General features: G+C 37.6%; 2 protein-coding genes across 2 annotated transcripts; both read left to right on the top strand.

Annotated features, from left to right (window-relative positions):
• The first annotated feature begins 173 nt into the window (after positions 1-173).
• On the top strand, positions 174-7,844 carry LOC5515545 (Bardet-Biedl syndrome 5 protein homolog). The gene is made up of 16 exons (XM_001635669.3): positions 174-261; positions 332-356; positions 605-662; positions 3,057-3,122; positions 3,196-3,245; positions 3,338-3,418; positions 4,676-4,722; positions 5,275-5,377; positions 5,503-5,535; positions 5,684-5,779; positions 5,961-6,023; positions 6,239-6,322; positions 6,400-6,450; positions 6,749-6,832; positions 7,006-7,029; positions 7,368-7,844. Exons 1-16 carry the CDS (start codon positions 209-211, stop codon positions 7,470-7,472), a joined length of 1,023 nt encoding a protein of 340 aa, XP_001635719.2. The 5' UTR covers positions 174-208; the 3' UTR covers positions 7,473-7,844.
• A 1,363-nt stretch (positions 7,845-9,207) lies between these two features.
• Positions 9,208-12,286, top strand: LOC5515593 (ORM1-like protein 3). Its single transcript, XM_001635668.3, has 3 exons — positions 9,208-9,439; positions 10,406-10,557; positions 11,064-12,286. The coding sequence occupies exons 1-3, from the start codon at positions 9,266-9,268 to the stop codon at positions 11,200-11,202; spliced, it is 465 nt and encodes a 154-aa protein (XP_001635718.1). The 5' UTR covers positions 9,208-9,265; the 3' UTR covers positions 11,203-12,286.
• The last annotated feature ends 1,290 nt before the right edge of the window (positions 12,287-13,576 follow it).

Here is a 13,576-nt window from a genome sequence, read left to right as displayed (position 1 = left end):
CCTTCGCTAAATAATTACTGCTCCCTAATGTTATGTGTGGTTTCAATAAACTTCCTAGCTGTTATATGTGGTATATGTTCTCTTGATCTTTCTCGTATCTGAATCTTGCATTGTTATGAGAGTTATGGGTACCCTTTGTTAGAGCCAGTGTCTCTCTGCTTGAAATCAACGCGAGGTTACTAAGGTTATCTGAAGCGATAAAAACAAAATGGATGCGAATTTATGGGAAGATCGAGATGTTCGCTTTGATATCACTCTTCAGTGAGTATTCATTACTTGGCGTTTTTTTTGTAAGGCCGCTTGCTTTAACGTTATGGTTTTTTTTCGACAGACAAATGCAGTTACGTGCGGGAGAGGTAAGTTTTGTGGTTACTCCTCTTTTGTTGACATGATCTCCAAGCAACGTCTGTCTATATCTTAAGAGAAAAGTGCAGTATAACTCATCTGTAACTCATCTAAAAACATTTAGAATCACAGTACTAAGTTTTGTATGAAAAGTAATTATTTGGCGTGTTATTGTGGCAGAAATGCGAACTCCGTGTATGAGGGTAGCTAGTCAATGTTATTGCCATGCTTATAGTAAAAAATGATGGATTATTGACAGGTTATGATTGACAAGCTGGATTCTGTTGAAGATACAAAAGGAAATAATGGAGACAGAGGTAAGATTTGTGGCAGATCCAGGAGGTCCATAACAGCATCATGTGGGGGTGGGGTGGGGGCGCACTCGGGGAAAAGGACTAAACAAATAACAGCATAAGAGAACGTCAGAACTGGTTGTAGTTGGAACTTACGAACTTGTATTCTTTATTTAAACAAACAGAACAAAATGAGAACCAAGACCATTTATAACAGCAAAGAATAGCTTTTTAGCGAGGTTGATGAGCAGCAGAATTTGGTGATTTACTACAGTATAAAGTTAGACTAGTGTTTTATTTTGAATTCTGCATATTTCGTTGAAGCAGATTTAAGATTAGATCTACCCCTTCTGTGAAGCTGGATGAGCTCTATATACATACTTCGTTGCTTCCTCTTCAATTTAGAGCTTTTACTCAATCAAATACCTTGCCTTCTGTCTTCTTTAAGCTTCCAATTTGCACTGATGACTACAATTATGTCATTGCAATGAGAAATTTCAAAATGTTCACCATTATTTTTCTCAAATGGCAGGAAAGTCTTCCTATCTATAATGTGGTTGTCTTTGTTCAAGATCAGGTTTAAATTCTAATTGATCTACTCCTCCACCATTAGTTTTATAGTTGAGATTCATATTACACAAACATTATTGAAATAAAATCTTATGAGTGTAGTATTCTCGAGATTGAAGTTTAACCCTTTCACTATCAAAACGGCCAAAAGCGGCCAAACGGAAGTGTGACGTTTTTCCTGGAGCGGCCAAAAGCGGCCAATTTGCATACAACTTAAAACAATCGTTCCTCTCCTCCCTAGGGAATTCATGCTGCAGGAAACACGTGGACTATTGTTCTTACGACATTAGCCAATCAAATCCCACCAACTGCGCATAATTTATCATTGTATGAAGTGCGTGAGCGCCTACCAAAAACTTATCAGTCACCCCTGTACTGCAAACATGGCGGAATCTTTAGCGATCGATGCGAGCGAATTTAGAGCGATTTTTGGTGTTAATCCTGACGAGAATGATGATGTAAACAATTCTAAAAATGAGTTTCAGGGTTTTGAACTTTCTTCTGAGGAAGAAAGCAGTTCTTCTGAGGAAGAAAGCGAAGACGAGAGCGACGAAGATAGTGTTGAAAATTGGTCGGAGCAACTCACGCATTTCGACCTTGAGGACTTCACCGGGCAACAACGGTTGAAGAAAACGGTATCAGAAGATGCAAAAGCTGATGTTTTCGGATGAACTTATTGGTTTAATTTCTGACGAAACTAACCGATATGAACAATCTATTATCGGGCAGAAGGCCGATAGAGAGGCACGGCTGGCGAAGTGGAAGGACGTCACTCCCGACGAACTCCGCATGTTCCTTGGGGTAGCGCTAGTGATGGGAATTAATTCCTTGCCACAGCAAGCCCTTTATTGGTCTCAAAACGCTCTATTTGGAAACCTTGGGATTCAGGACGTGATTCCCAAGACAAGGTTTGAAGAGATCGCCCAATTCCTGCACTTCAGCGATCCGAACAACGAGCTACAACATGGGGACGCCGATTACGACCGTCTCTTTAAAGTTCGTACGGTACTGAGCGATGTCTTAAAAAATATCCAGCAAGCTTACGAGCCCTCAAAGGACAAATCAGTCGATGAGGGAATGATTGCCTTCAAGGGAAGACTTTGCTTTCGCCAATATATGCCTGCAAAGCCGATGAAATACGGCATAAAAGTGTGGATGGCGGCCGACGCGAACAACGGCTACGTGTGCAACTACAAAGTTTACCTTGGGCAAGAAAACAGACAGCGTGTCCATGGACTCGGCTATGATGTGGTTATTATATGTTCTATTTATATTTTGTGTCTAAGATAAACAATAATCTTGTAAATGATGCAAAATTTGAGATCATTGGTAGAGAAGATGGCGCGAAATTTGAATTTTTGTATGAAATTGTAAATTCAAATCATTATAGCTCTAAGCAATAGTGGCAAAAACGCCAATATTTTAGTTCATTAAAAACTTCATTATCTGCACTACTTGTTTCTGTGCTTTATTCTTTACAATCTGCCTCCAAAACCTACTGAGCATGCATGTTTTGTTTTGGTGTGTAAATTAGTGGGGAATGCTAATTAGGCTCCAGGAACAGCAGGATGTGACACACATTGGGCTTCAGTAGTGAAAGGGTTAATAAACCTAGCGTTAGAACTTTTGTTATGCTCTGATGCGCAACACTATGCTTGTATCCTGGAGAAATAAAAAAACCCTACCCTGAACGATTGCATGTTTCCGTTAATAATAAAGATAATAACGAAAATCTCCCTTGACCCCTCCCTTGTTGCCTTCCTTGCAAGGATTCCTGGGTTCAACCTTGTTAGCCAAGTTATTGACAATTTTAAACTATGAGTGACTCAGTTATTTTTCTTTCTTCAGGGAGATTGCTTGTCACAAATCTCAGGCTTATTTGGCACTCTCAGAGTATGCCAAGAGTGAATCTCTGTAAGTGTATTGAGTGTTAGATGGGCTGTCCATTTTTTAATTTCTATTTATTCCATAACATTTTTACTTACAGCTGTGGGGTTTTCATGTGTCGTGAATATTTCAACAAGAACAGCTCACTCAGTAAGTCAAAATCACTGTATGTTTAAAAGTGTTTTTTAACTAATTGTTTATAAACTTACATAATTACTACTGTATCTGTGTGTCTTTTGAAGAAACTCAGAGGTCAGACAGAGGCCTTGTACATTTTAACCAAATGCAACAACACAAGATTTGAATTTATTTTCACCAATCTGGTGAGTATGCTGGCTCTTTTGAGAGCAAGTTTCTTTGTGATTGTTTGTTTTCTTCTGATCCTTTGTAATATCTTGAGACCAAGTCATGTGTGAAATCTTACAGACAACATCTGCTAAAGTCTGTAAAAACAGGCTAGTTACTTTTAGTCTTCTTTGTTTTAAGGGGTACTGACATCTGTTGCTAAGGAAAATTGAATAAAGCATAAAATTCTTGTAGAAAGTAATAAGGGTCTGATATTTGCCAAGTTGACAACCAAAAGTGTGCTGACTTTTTAGATGACGTTATCCTGTGACGTCATCATGTGACGTCATAGATACAGAAAAAAAGCAAATATTTCAAGTAAACTTGGTCGATAATAAATATTAAATATGTTTTATGAATCTTGAGAGATTGGCACATTAAGCCAAGCATGCATTTTAGAAATGAATCAGGAATTATTTTTGACGATTTTTTCCTGAAATCCAGATTACTTGATATAATTTCCGTTTCTGTTAGATTAACGCTAAATCCATGCTTAGCTATATAAAGGAGATTTCAATAGTGAATGGAATAATGAAAAAAAATATTGCGTTTTGAAATATTTTGGCGACAATAAAAACTTTTTTTAGAAAATGCATAACCAGAAGTAAAACAAAGCCTACGCGTGCACAGACGGCCTGCTCAAACACGCTGATATCTTACATGATCTGATGATGAAATTGAAATGAAGTTTAAACACAAATATCAATAGTGTTTCGTGGTATTTACACTTCTAAGGAACGATATCCGTCATGTCATGATCAAAACTAAAATAATATTTTATAAATTTGGATACAGCACGCGCTACTTTGAAATATGATTTTCAGTGCTTGGGCGAGCGTCTGCAACCGGTGTTTGCAGCCCGCGCAGATATAGTGAAAATTGAAACCTTGGGCTTTAAAAACATTGCCTTAAAAGTCTTCGCTGAATGTTTGTTTGTTTTTACAAACATGGGAAATAAGGTGAGGTTGAGATCAACATAAAGTCCATTTATGTGAACTTAGAGTGCATATTTTTGTTTCTTTCATTTCAAGAAAGCTTGTGTATGACGAATTCCGTGTTTTGTATATGTGCGCACTCAACACCACCAGCGTAGCAATGTCGTTACTGAGCAACACTAATGTCAGTACACCCTTAAGATTCACTGGAAGGTTTCCTGGTGTTTTGCAATAGTAGAACCTTTGTAAGGCAGGAGTTGACTGAGGTGAATAAGCCATATTTTTATTCTCGTTGTGCAGGTCTCTGGAAGTCCCAGGCTTTTCACCACTGTCATTTCAGTATTCAGGTAAAACGGTTGTTGGGGTTGCCAAGCTGATGAAGAGCAATTCACAAATTTATCTCCTGCTTATTATGTTCTATTTAAATTAAATACTCTTTCGTTTTTTTTTTTGTTTTTTTTTCATTCATATTTATTCTCCAGTCTATATACTCTGCATAAAGTCACACTGAGGTGGCTTAATACAAATCACTATCATTACTCTTGAAGTTTTTTTTTCTGGGGGTCCTGTTTATCTGACAAAAATCAGTTGATTTGTCAATAATCACTGTTTTGCTTGCGTATAACAAAGAACAGTTGCAAAATGAATAGTGCTGAGAATAATGCATTGCAACTAGTGGGTCTTTACTGTTTAATATATTATTTAGAAGCAACTGCTTGTGGTTGGCCTCTGTTTAGTGGATTCAAATCAAGACCAGTTTTCAGGTGTTATTTTCTCACTTGTTCCATCTCCAGTTTCACTGCATTTAAACACTCTGGAGTCCCCAGTAGCAGAAATTGGCTATGGGCTATGTACTACATGCCCAAAGCGTACCTTATACCAACTTTGTAATTCCCCAGGGCTTATGAGTCATCAAAACTGTACAGAGACCTAAAACTTAGAGGAGCCCTAATTCTCAACAAACAACTTCGGCTGCTACCTCTAGAGCAAGTTTATGATAAGGTAATATACAGAGGCATTTCACAGATATAATTTAGAATGAGTAGTTATTTTCTGAAACGTTTAAAAAAACGTTAAATTTTCTAATTAAAAAAGATGGCAATATGGTTTTATGTTTTCCTTCATAGATCAATGGAGTGTGGAATCTCTCTAGCGATCAGGTATTTGCGGTTCATATATATAAAAGCAAGAATGTGTTGATTATGTGTTATTATACACTTGTTGGAAAATCATCATATCTTTTGGTTTACCTCCAATACAATCAAAGCATAATTACTGTTATTCACCAAATATGTTTCCTTATTTCAGGGCAATCTTGGCACATTTTACATCACCAATGTACGGCTTGTGTGGCATGCCAACATGAACGACACATTCAACGTCAGCATTCCATATTTGCAAATGGTAAGTGGACTGACAAAAAGGCCTTTGGTAAAAACATCACTTAGGTAAGCAATAAGAATTAAAATAGAAAGTCAAGTTAAGGCGAAACAGCATGATGCAAAAATAATGCTTCCCAAATATCCGACGTCATTTCCATTGAAACGCATGTAATGCTTTAAATATCCTACTATGGCTATTTCAGAAAACAGTGCGTATCCGCGATTCCAAATTTGGATTGGCATTAGTCGTTGAAACGTCACAGCAGGTAATGTAATGTGTTACTATGTGTTTCGTCTTCCTTTATTAGCGCCCACTGTATCAGCAGACTTGCACAGAAACCTAGGGGTCGACTCGCAAGTTAATACATAACCTTGCTATGTGTGTATTTGTTCTGCATCGGAAAATGGTTTCAGAAGTGGGATGAAAGTCACCTAGTAATCTGTTTGGCCTCATGATTGTTCTGTTTCTTTCTTTCTTCAGAGTGGAGGGTATGTGCTTGGTTTTCGTGTCGATCCAGTAGAAAAACTCCAAGAAGCAGTCAAAGAAATCCAAAGTTTACAAAAGGTGACATACACATGTATTTAAAGACATGAGCTTTCGAGTTTTCGAGTCAAAGGATATTGACTTTTATATTTTAACAGGTGTATAGTGCAAGCCCAATATTTGGCGTAGAGTTTGAAACTGAGGATAAGGTAAGGTTTGAAAAATATCAATGTGTGTAAGTTTGTAGCCTGAATCAAATCGCTCTAGATATTATATTGTAAAAGAAACGGGGGCAATTATCTGACCTGTTTTCTGACTCTTTTGGAGTCGAAGATGAGGGGACGAAGATTGTAGCTCCAAAACAATTATTGGGGCCTACCATGTGGCCCAATAAATGGCGTTTCTCAAACATGCGGTTTACTGTGCTGCTTGGACTGTTCACCACGTTTGTATAATGGCGTCATGTTCTTTGTTTAACTTTTCTTTATTTATAATACCTTTTTCTAGCCTGAAGCCTTGGATAAAATTACTGTGGATCCGGTACAGGACGATATCGAGATTGTGAATGAGGGGTCAACTGATGCGTTCGCTGTAAGTATACCAGAACTTATGGGTATGTATGGCCGTACCTACAACATTGATGTGTGTGTGTTTGGTGTGTGTGTGTGGGGGGGGGGGGGGGGGTAAATATTCAGTCACTTCTTGTTTAACACATAAAAGTCTCATGGATTGATTCGTAGCAAATATATTTTTCATTTTTACAGGCGTACTTTGCAGATGGTGAAAAAGTAAGTAAAACGGGTTCCGCTCATTTTTAGGGCCCTGTCCATTTATTTATTTCCTTTCCTTTCTTCAGACCTCATCTAGGCTTTTTTGGTCTATTCGTTCATTATTTCCTTCCCTTTTTTTCCTCCACTCCATCCTTCCCTCGCAGGATTGCTTGGCCGTAGTAATGAGCTAGAAATTGCGATACCCGGTTTTAAGAGGCTCTTTATGTGTTTTTTTTCTTATTTTGTCTGATTCCGGGTAAGTTCGCAGAAATGCTAAATTGTATCCTGAGCCCTTTTATAAGTTGTTGCCCTTTGCTGAGGTTTGGTAGTCTGCTAACAGTGTATCCTTTTGCTAGACGAGTGACCGTGAGCCCGTCTACTCAGATAATCTTGGTCTCGCTGTGGAGAAACTAAAAGACGGCTTTACGTTACAAGGCTTATGGGAAGTTGTCACCAATTAGTCACTTCGATGTCAACAGGATAAGTAGAAAAGGGCGCAGTCCTTTTTGTAAATATGATCTTGAGAAACATTCAACCCCTTGAAAACAGCAGCAGTTAAACGCCCAGTATGGCAATTTCACGCTTGGTTTAAAAGAGATCAAAAGGAATGTTGGCGAACTTCTTCACGGAATCATCCACCATTCTCTACAAACAGCAAAGCACATATATAGCTGAGCCCGGCATTTTTTTCGTTCTCTCAGACATAGCATACCGTTGCATTCGCCAGTTATCTTTGTTAAACGGGGCAGGCCATATTTCTTGCACTGTTGAGAGTTACACAGTCATCAGCATGTAAATATTAGGGTTGGTTGTAAATAAACAATATCTATGAAGCTTACACGACTTTTGTTTGCGCTAAAAACTTTCCTTCACGCTATAATTTTAGGGCGCCTTGGCACTGGGATTTTCCGCCTGATATCTTGGTACTCGATTTTCTGTGATCTCCATTCCTTTATGAAAACTTATGCAACGTTTTGGCGACCAGAAACAACAGTTTTTAAGGGAAATTTTTGCTTATAGAGCATTTTTTAGGGTAGCAATTTTTGGCGTGCAGGTATTTTTCGAATTTACGGATGAGCTTCATATCACTTTCTTATAAAACAAAATGAGTGATGATGATGATGATGTTTGTGCCCGGGGGGGACTCTCCAGAAAAGTAGACGGGGGTGCTCGACCTATCTTTTAGGGTATAAAATTCTTACCAATTGCTATCTCTTAGGGGGTGTTTTAGAATTTTTCCGATTCTACTATCTTTTAGGGATTTACACGCCGGGGGAGGAAGATTTTTCCCATTCTGCTATCTTTTAGGGTATCTCACGCTAAATGGTGGCCCAATCGCTCGAAACGTATTTTACAATAAACCACACGTCAACTGATTGGTTGATACTTTCGGCTATATTGTCGGTAACATAACAATATAGGTTCCTTCGATCACACCCAATGTGCTATCTCTTAGGGGTAAAAATTGTTGTTGACCACGCCCTCAGTGCCATCCCTTAGAGTTAAAATTGATTTTGCTGTCGAGCACCCCCGTCTGTTTTTCTAGAAATGCCCCCCGGGAGTTTGTGCTTCGTCAGCGAAGAAGAACTTTTAACAGTATAAGTAAATGACATTGATATTATTTACACAATTCTGAGCAATTTGTCTTTGTCCTTAAGTGCAGGTTAACGGCTTTTTCCTCTCCTTAAAATTTTGAGATAACAGAGTTATAGGTCTACACGGTCACCATAGACAAAGATTTTGTACCAAATCACATTTATTTTCTTTCAGTTTTTCCCCTAGAGCGAACAGGGGAAGTATTTTTAGTGTGAAATGCCGTGTACCGACTCAATCGGGATATCGAAACATCGCAACTCGAAAGCGTAAATATTTCACTCTTACTAAACCGAGTAAACCAAATCAGTGTACGGGGTACTGAAAGTGCACATCTACCAATAAATTTGGCGGCCTTCCACCAACAAATTTGCGCCTGTCTTGAGCTAATTAACATTGTGTTATACCAAATAGAAATTATTGTATTGTATTTAATCATTTTTTATGCGTACCAAACTTGTAGTTCAGTTTTACTGCCATATTAATAGGTTTAAATATACCGAGAATATACAACTAAAAAAAACAACCCGTCCCAGCTGGGAACGAAATGTGCCTGCAAACGCAGTCAAATACAGCGGCGTTCCCCACTATTGCCATGTGCGAGTCTGCCTAGGGGTTTTTACTTGCGCAGTTGGAAGAAGAGGAAAGAAAACTTGTAAATATGCAGGTCGGCACAGCTCACAGTATCGACAACCCTAACGAATCCTGGCTGGATAGCAAAGGGACATGGCTAACGTACATCATCATGATTATACTTGGCCATCTAGTTATTCTTAGTGTGCCGTTTTTCGCTACTTCCACCGCCTGGACTCTGACAAATACGATGCATAATTTGGTAAGTAAACGGCTGGAACTTCGCCATCTTCATTCAACAGTTCAACAAATCTATTGCGATGTTTGATTTGGATGTTCCTTATGAAGAGGAAACATTATCATAGAAGGTTAAGAACGTTTGAGTGATCTTGTCTCCCCGTTTCAGCCCCCTGAATTTTGCAAACCATTCAAGCAAAATGTCTGTTCTCTTTATGTTAATGTAGAGACTCAAAATTGCAAGTCCTGTAGGATTAACGACGTGCTATGTAATCACAGTACGTGCAGACTACAGATGGTTATGATCGGTGTTGAAGATCTTAACTGCATCATGTTTATTCCCTGTGTTTGTAACAAGTAATAAAGTTTATATCCATCATGTATGTATTTTTAAGTGTATCCAAGAAAATTAAGTATAATAGGGAAATATATTTTTATTGATTTGGCTCTAGCCTCATTCTTACGATTATATATTCCTTGATGATTGCTTATTTTATTGTACAGATTTCCTTTTGTTATCTTGATTAGCATATTACTCAAAGCACTCTGACAAACTGATCACACAGGCTTAGGGCAGGTTGAATTGTTTCACCACAGCTGGTAGGTCAGCAATATACAGCTGTTGGGCTACTTCACAAATAATACCTGCTGTCAATGTAGCTGAGGTTTAAGAGAAGATTCTCAAAATTGTTTGCATCACAAAACACTAAATTAATGGAACTACCTAGACAAGAAAACTAAATTGAACTTATTAAACAAAATTTTATTTAAAAAATGCCATGGATTTCCTTATCTTTTTTAGCTGAATTTACAATAACAGGCCAAACACGTATACCTTCTCCCTCCTTTATTGAGTTTTACAGCCCATATTTTGGTAAGGGTTCACATTAGGTTTCACTGTCTTTGATGGGTTTAAATATTCAACCCAAATGTAACATTTGCTCATCCTTTCAGTGGGTCTAATGATATCACATTTTCTACACTCCTCCAGTGTATGTTCCTGCTGCTACACTATGTGAAAGGCACTCCTTTTGAAACGTCGGATCAAGGCAAGGCAAGACGACTCACACACTGGGAACAGATTAATCAAGGAGTACAATTTACACAGACAAGGAAATTCTTTACTCTTATCCCAATATTCTTGTGAGTTTTTCATTTATTTTGATACTTACTTCAATAGTAGGTTATTATTATCATTATCATTGTCATTGTCATTGTTATTGTTATTGATGTTATTAATGTTGCTATTGCTGTTGCTGTTGTTATTATTATAATTAAAAAGGGTGTTATTGTTATCTACTGTACACTATTAAAAGCACTATGTCTGTATGGCAAATGTTTTTGATTGGTCAGGCTGCGCTGTAATCAGCCTGCACTGAACAAACTTTGAATCTGAATTCTTGCAGTCGTCATTATCAAAAACAAATATAAATGTCGTAAAACACTCAGAAATGTGTACGAGAGCCTAAGTTAATACCAGGCCCTGTTTTTATTGTTAACAGCAAGCTGCCTTTCTTAACAAATGGGCCAAGACTCTTTCCTTTGATTTTGGCCCTAGTCAAGAAATAGCCCTAGAAATTATTCCATAGAGAATGGTCACAAAACCAGAGTTCCATTAAACTGTCCTCTTTGATCCTGTTGCCTTATAGGTTTATGATCACAAGTTTCTACACAAAGTATGATGGGATTCACTTCATCATCAATGCGGTCTCCCTTCTTCTGCTTTCTCTGGTGCCAAAGTTTCCTCAGATGTACAAAGTCAGATTATTTGGTCTCAACAAGTATTAAAATCAGGTGGAATTTTTCTACCGGGCTTTATTATATGATGTGATGTTTGATTAGATTGAGCATAACCAGATTAACCTATGATTGTATATTCTGGCAAAAGAGGTAAAATGTATGAGAACCATTGCATTATTTGGATTGGCCTGTGGTAATGTAACTTGTATAGCAAAGCATAGCTGGTGATACCTAGGGGGGAGCAGGGTGTGTGCATCATAGAATACTATCCATTTTCCATTATGATACCTAATGCTACCAAATGATGTTGTACTCCTCTTAGCAAAGCCATGTATGTGTATGCAAAGTGTGGGACACTAGCTGTTCCAAGGTGGTCAATCTGATGTCCATTATGATTATTCATTTGGTTTAACTATTTGATTCTTTCCAAAAAAGTAAATCATCACAATTGTACTGCTCACTTTCTGCTAAATTGTCATGATTTTGCAACAAAGAATATTATAAACAAATCACAGAAAGATTAAATTTTTAAGACTGAGCAAGAAGCAAATTGTTCAACATGTGCACTTTGGGAGAGACTTTCATAAGTGAAAGCTCAATGTACTATGAGGGTATATTGTGTTTTAATTATGTTTTTTAGTAGTTTTTTTGTAGTGTCTTCTCTTAGTTTCCCACTTCTATTTAACTATTGTCTTCAACAAATTCTAATTTGAAATAAGCTTAATATCTGCTGACTTTTTAGTGTATTGTTTCAGTTTAGTATAACTATGTTTGACTAGGTAATCATTTCAATTTTAGCTGTGATTCCACGAAAAGTCATATGTTGTTTTTGTGAAGGTGTTGTTATGATAAGGGTACTTGTGCACACTGCAATGTCTAGCAGGTTTAGGCATGTTATGACTTGAAGCCATGGCTCGGTGTGGACTCTCACAAGCTATCACAACTTCACTCACATCAAAGACGGTTTAATGCTGGTCCATAAAACGATATATCCATATCCTTCTGGACTTAAAAATAAAAGTTGCTGTATATTTACGGTGATGGAAAAGATGAAAAGAACCCATCTGCTGTAATTTTTTTGTTGCTATAAGGTTTTGGTTGAATCAATAAAAATTATAATATTTTACCAAAAGTACTGTTGTTGAACCAATGATGTACGATTGCAATAATCTATATATAACGAGAACTAGGCGAAATCTCTCCTAAATGTTTCCTAGTTTAGCTACCGCCAAAAAGATGTAGTGCCCGACAAATATTGTAAAGCGCAAGACGGAAATGTGTCTCAATTCTACGAGAAACGTTTTCTTTGTCGCTGCTACAAGATTTGTCGCACGCTACTAACAATGTCTCGCTTGGTGGCTAAACTAGGAGACATGTAGGCGACATACCGCAAAATTGCGTCTAGTTTAGCCAGGCCTTAAAGAATGTTGATCGACCACTCCTTGGTTATTGTTTTTTATTGAAAAAAGAACAAGGAAACCTCAAAATAACGATCTACGAATGAAGTCTCGGCATTGAGCGAGAGCAAAAATGGCGGCGTGATCGGCCTTCTTTAAAGGCTTTTCAGATTGGTTGTATGAAAAGATATGCAAATAACAATTCTGGTGGGCAGGAGCAATTCGAATGTCTGAGAATGGCAAACATTTCACGGGGTATTATATGCCTGTATTAATCTAAACGATGATTTTTGATAAATTATTAATTTTTGCCGTCATAAACGTGAACCCAGAACATTTGAAACTACTACTGCATCGAACAAGATTACAGGAGCAAGCGGGTAAATCTCTTTTAAACAATATAAATTTTTTACTTACATCTCAAGTTGTTGTAACACTGAATCCATTTGATAATATACATGTGATTATTTCAGATTTTGAAACTCTTTTAATATCAAACTCTAGTTATAACTACAATAAATGGTTTGAACCAATGGCGAAGTCTGTTGCCCCGGAACCCCTATATACACTACTATTTACAACCCTGGAAAATGGGCTTGAAATACAACACTGCTCCTGACTTGATGATGTTTTAAGGCCGGCTCCAGCCGCCTCCACATACACACACATAGTAAAATAACACATACACACACAATAAAATAACCAATACGACAGTTTACATGGACGAAGTCGATGGATTAATTTTCTTTTTTGTTCTGGGGGAGGGCCTTAACTTTTGGTCGCCTTTTTGGGGGAGGGTCGCCATTTTCGGGCTTTAAATGGAGAGAGGGTCGAAATTTTTGAACCGGGAAAAATTCGACTAAGCAGCCCTCCTCTCCCAATAAATATTAACCTTTTCTTTAGGTCTTTTTAAAAAGAACTAAGAATTTACATATACTAAGTTCCCTTGTAATACGTTCTTACATAAGGAGGCTTTATAATAAAAATAGTTTCAGGTTTCGTATAAATTATTGATGATAATCTAG

Source organism: Nematostella vectensis, chromosome 2 (genome assembly GCF_932526225.1).
Source record: "Nematostella vectensis chromosome 2, jaNemVect1.1, whole genome shotgun sequence".
In the NCBI taxonomy this organism is placed as follows: Eukaryota; Metazoa; Cnidaria; class Anthozoa; order Actiniaria; family Edwardsiidae; genus Nematostella; species Nematostella vectensis.
The sequence above is the reverse complement of the archived record's forward strand: the minus strand, read 5'-3'. Positions and strand labels throughout refer to the sequence as shown.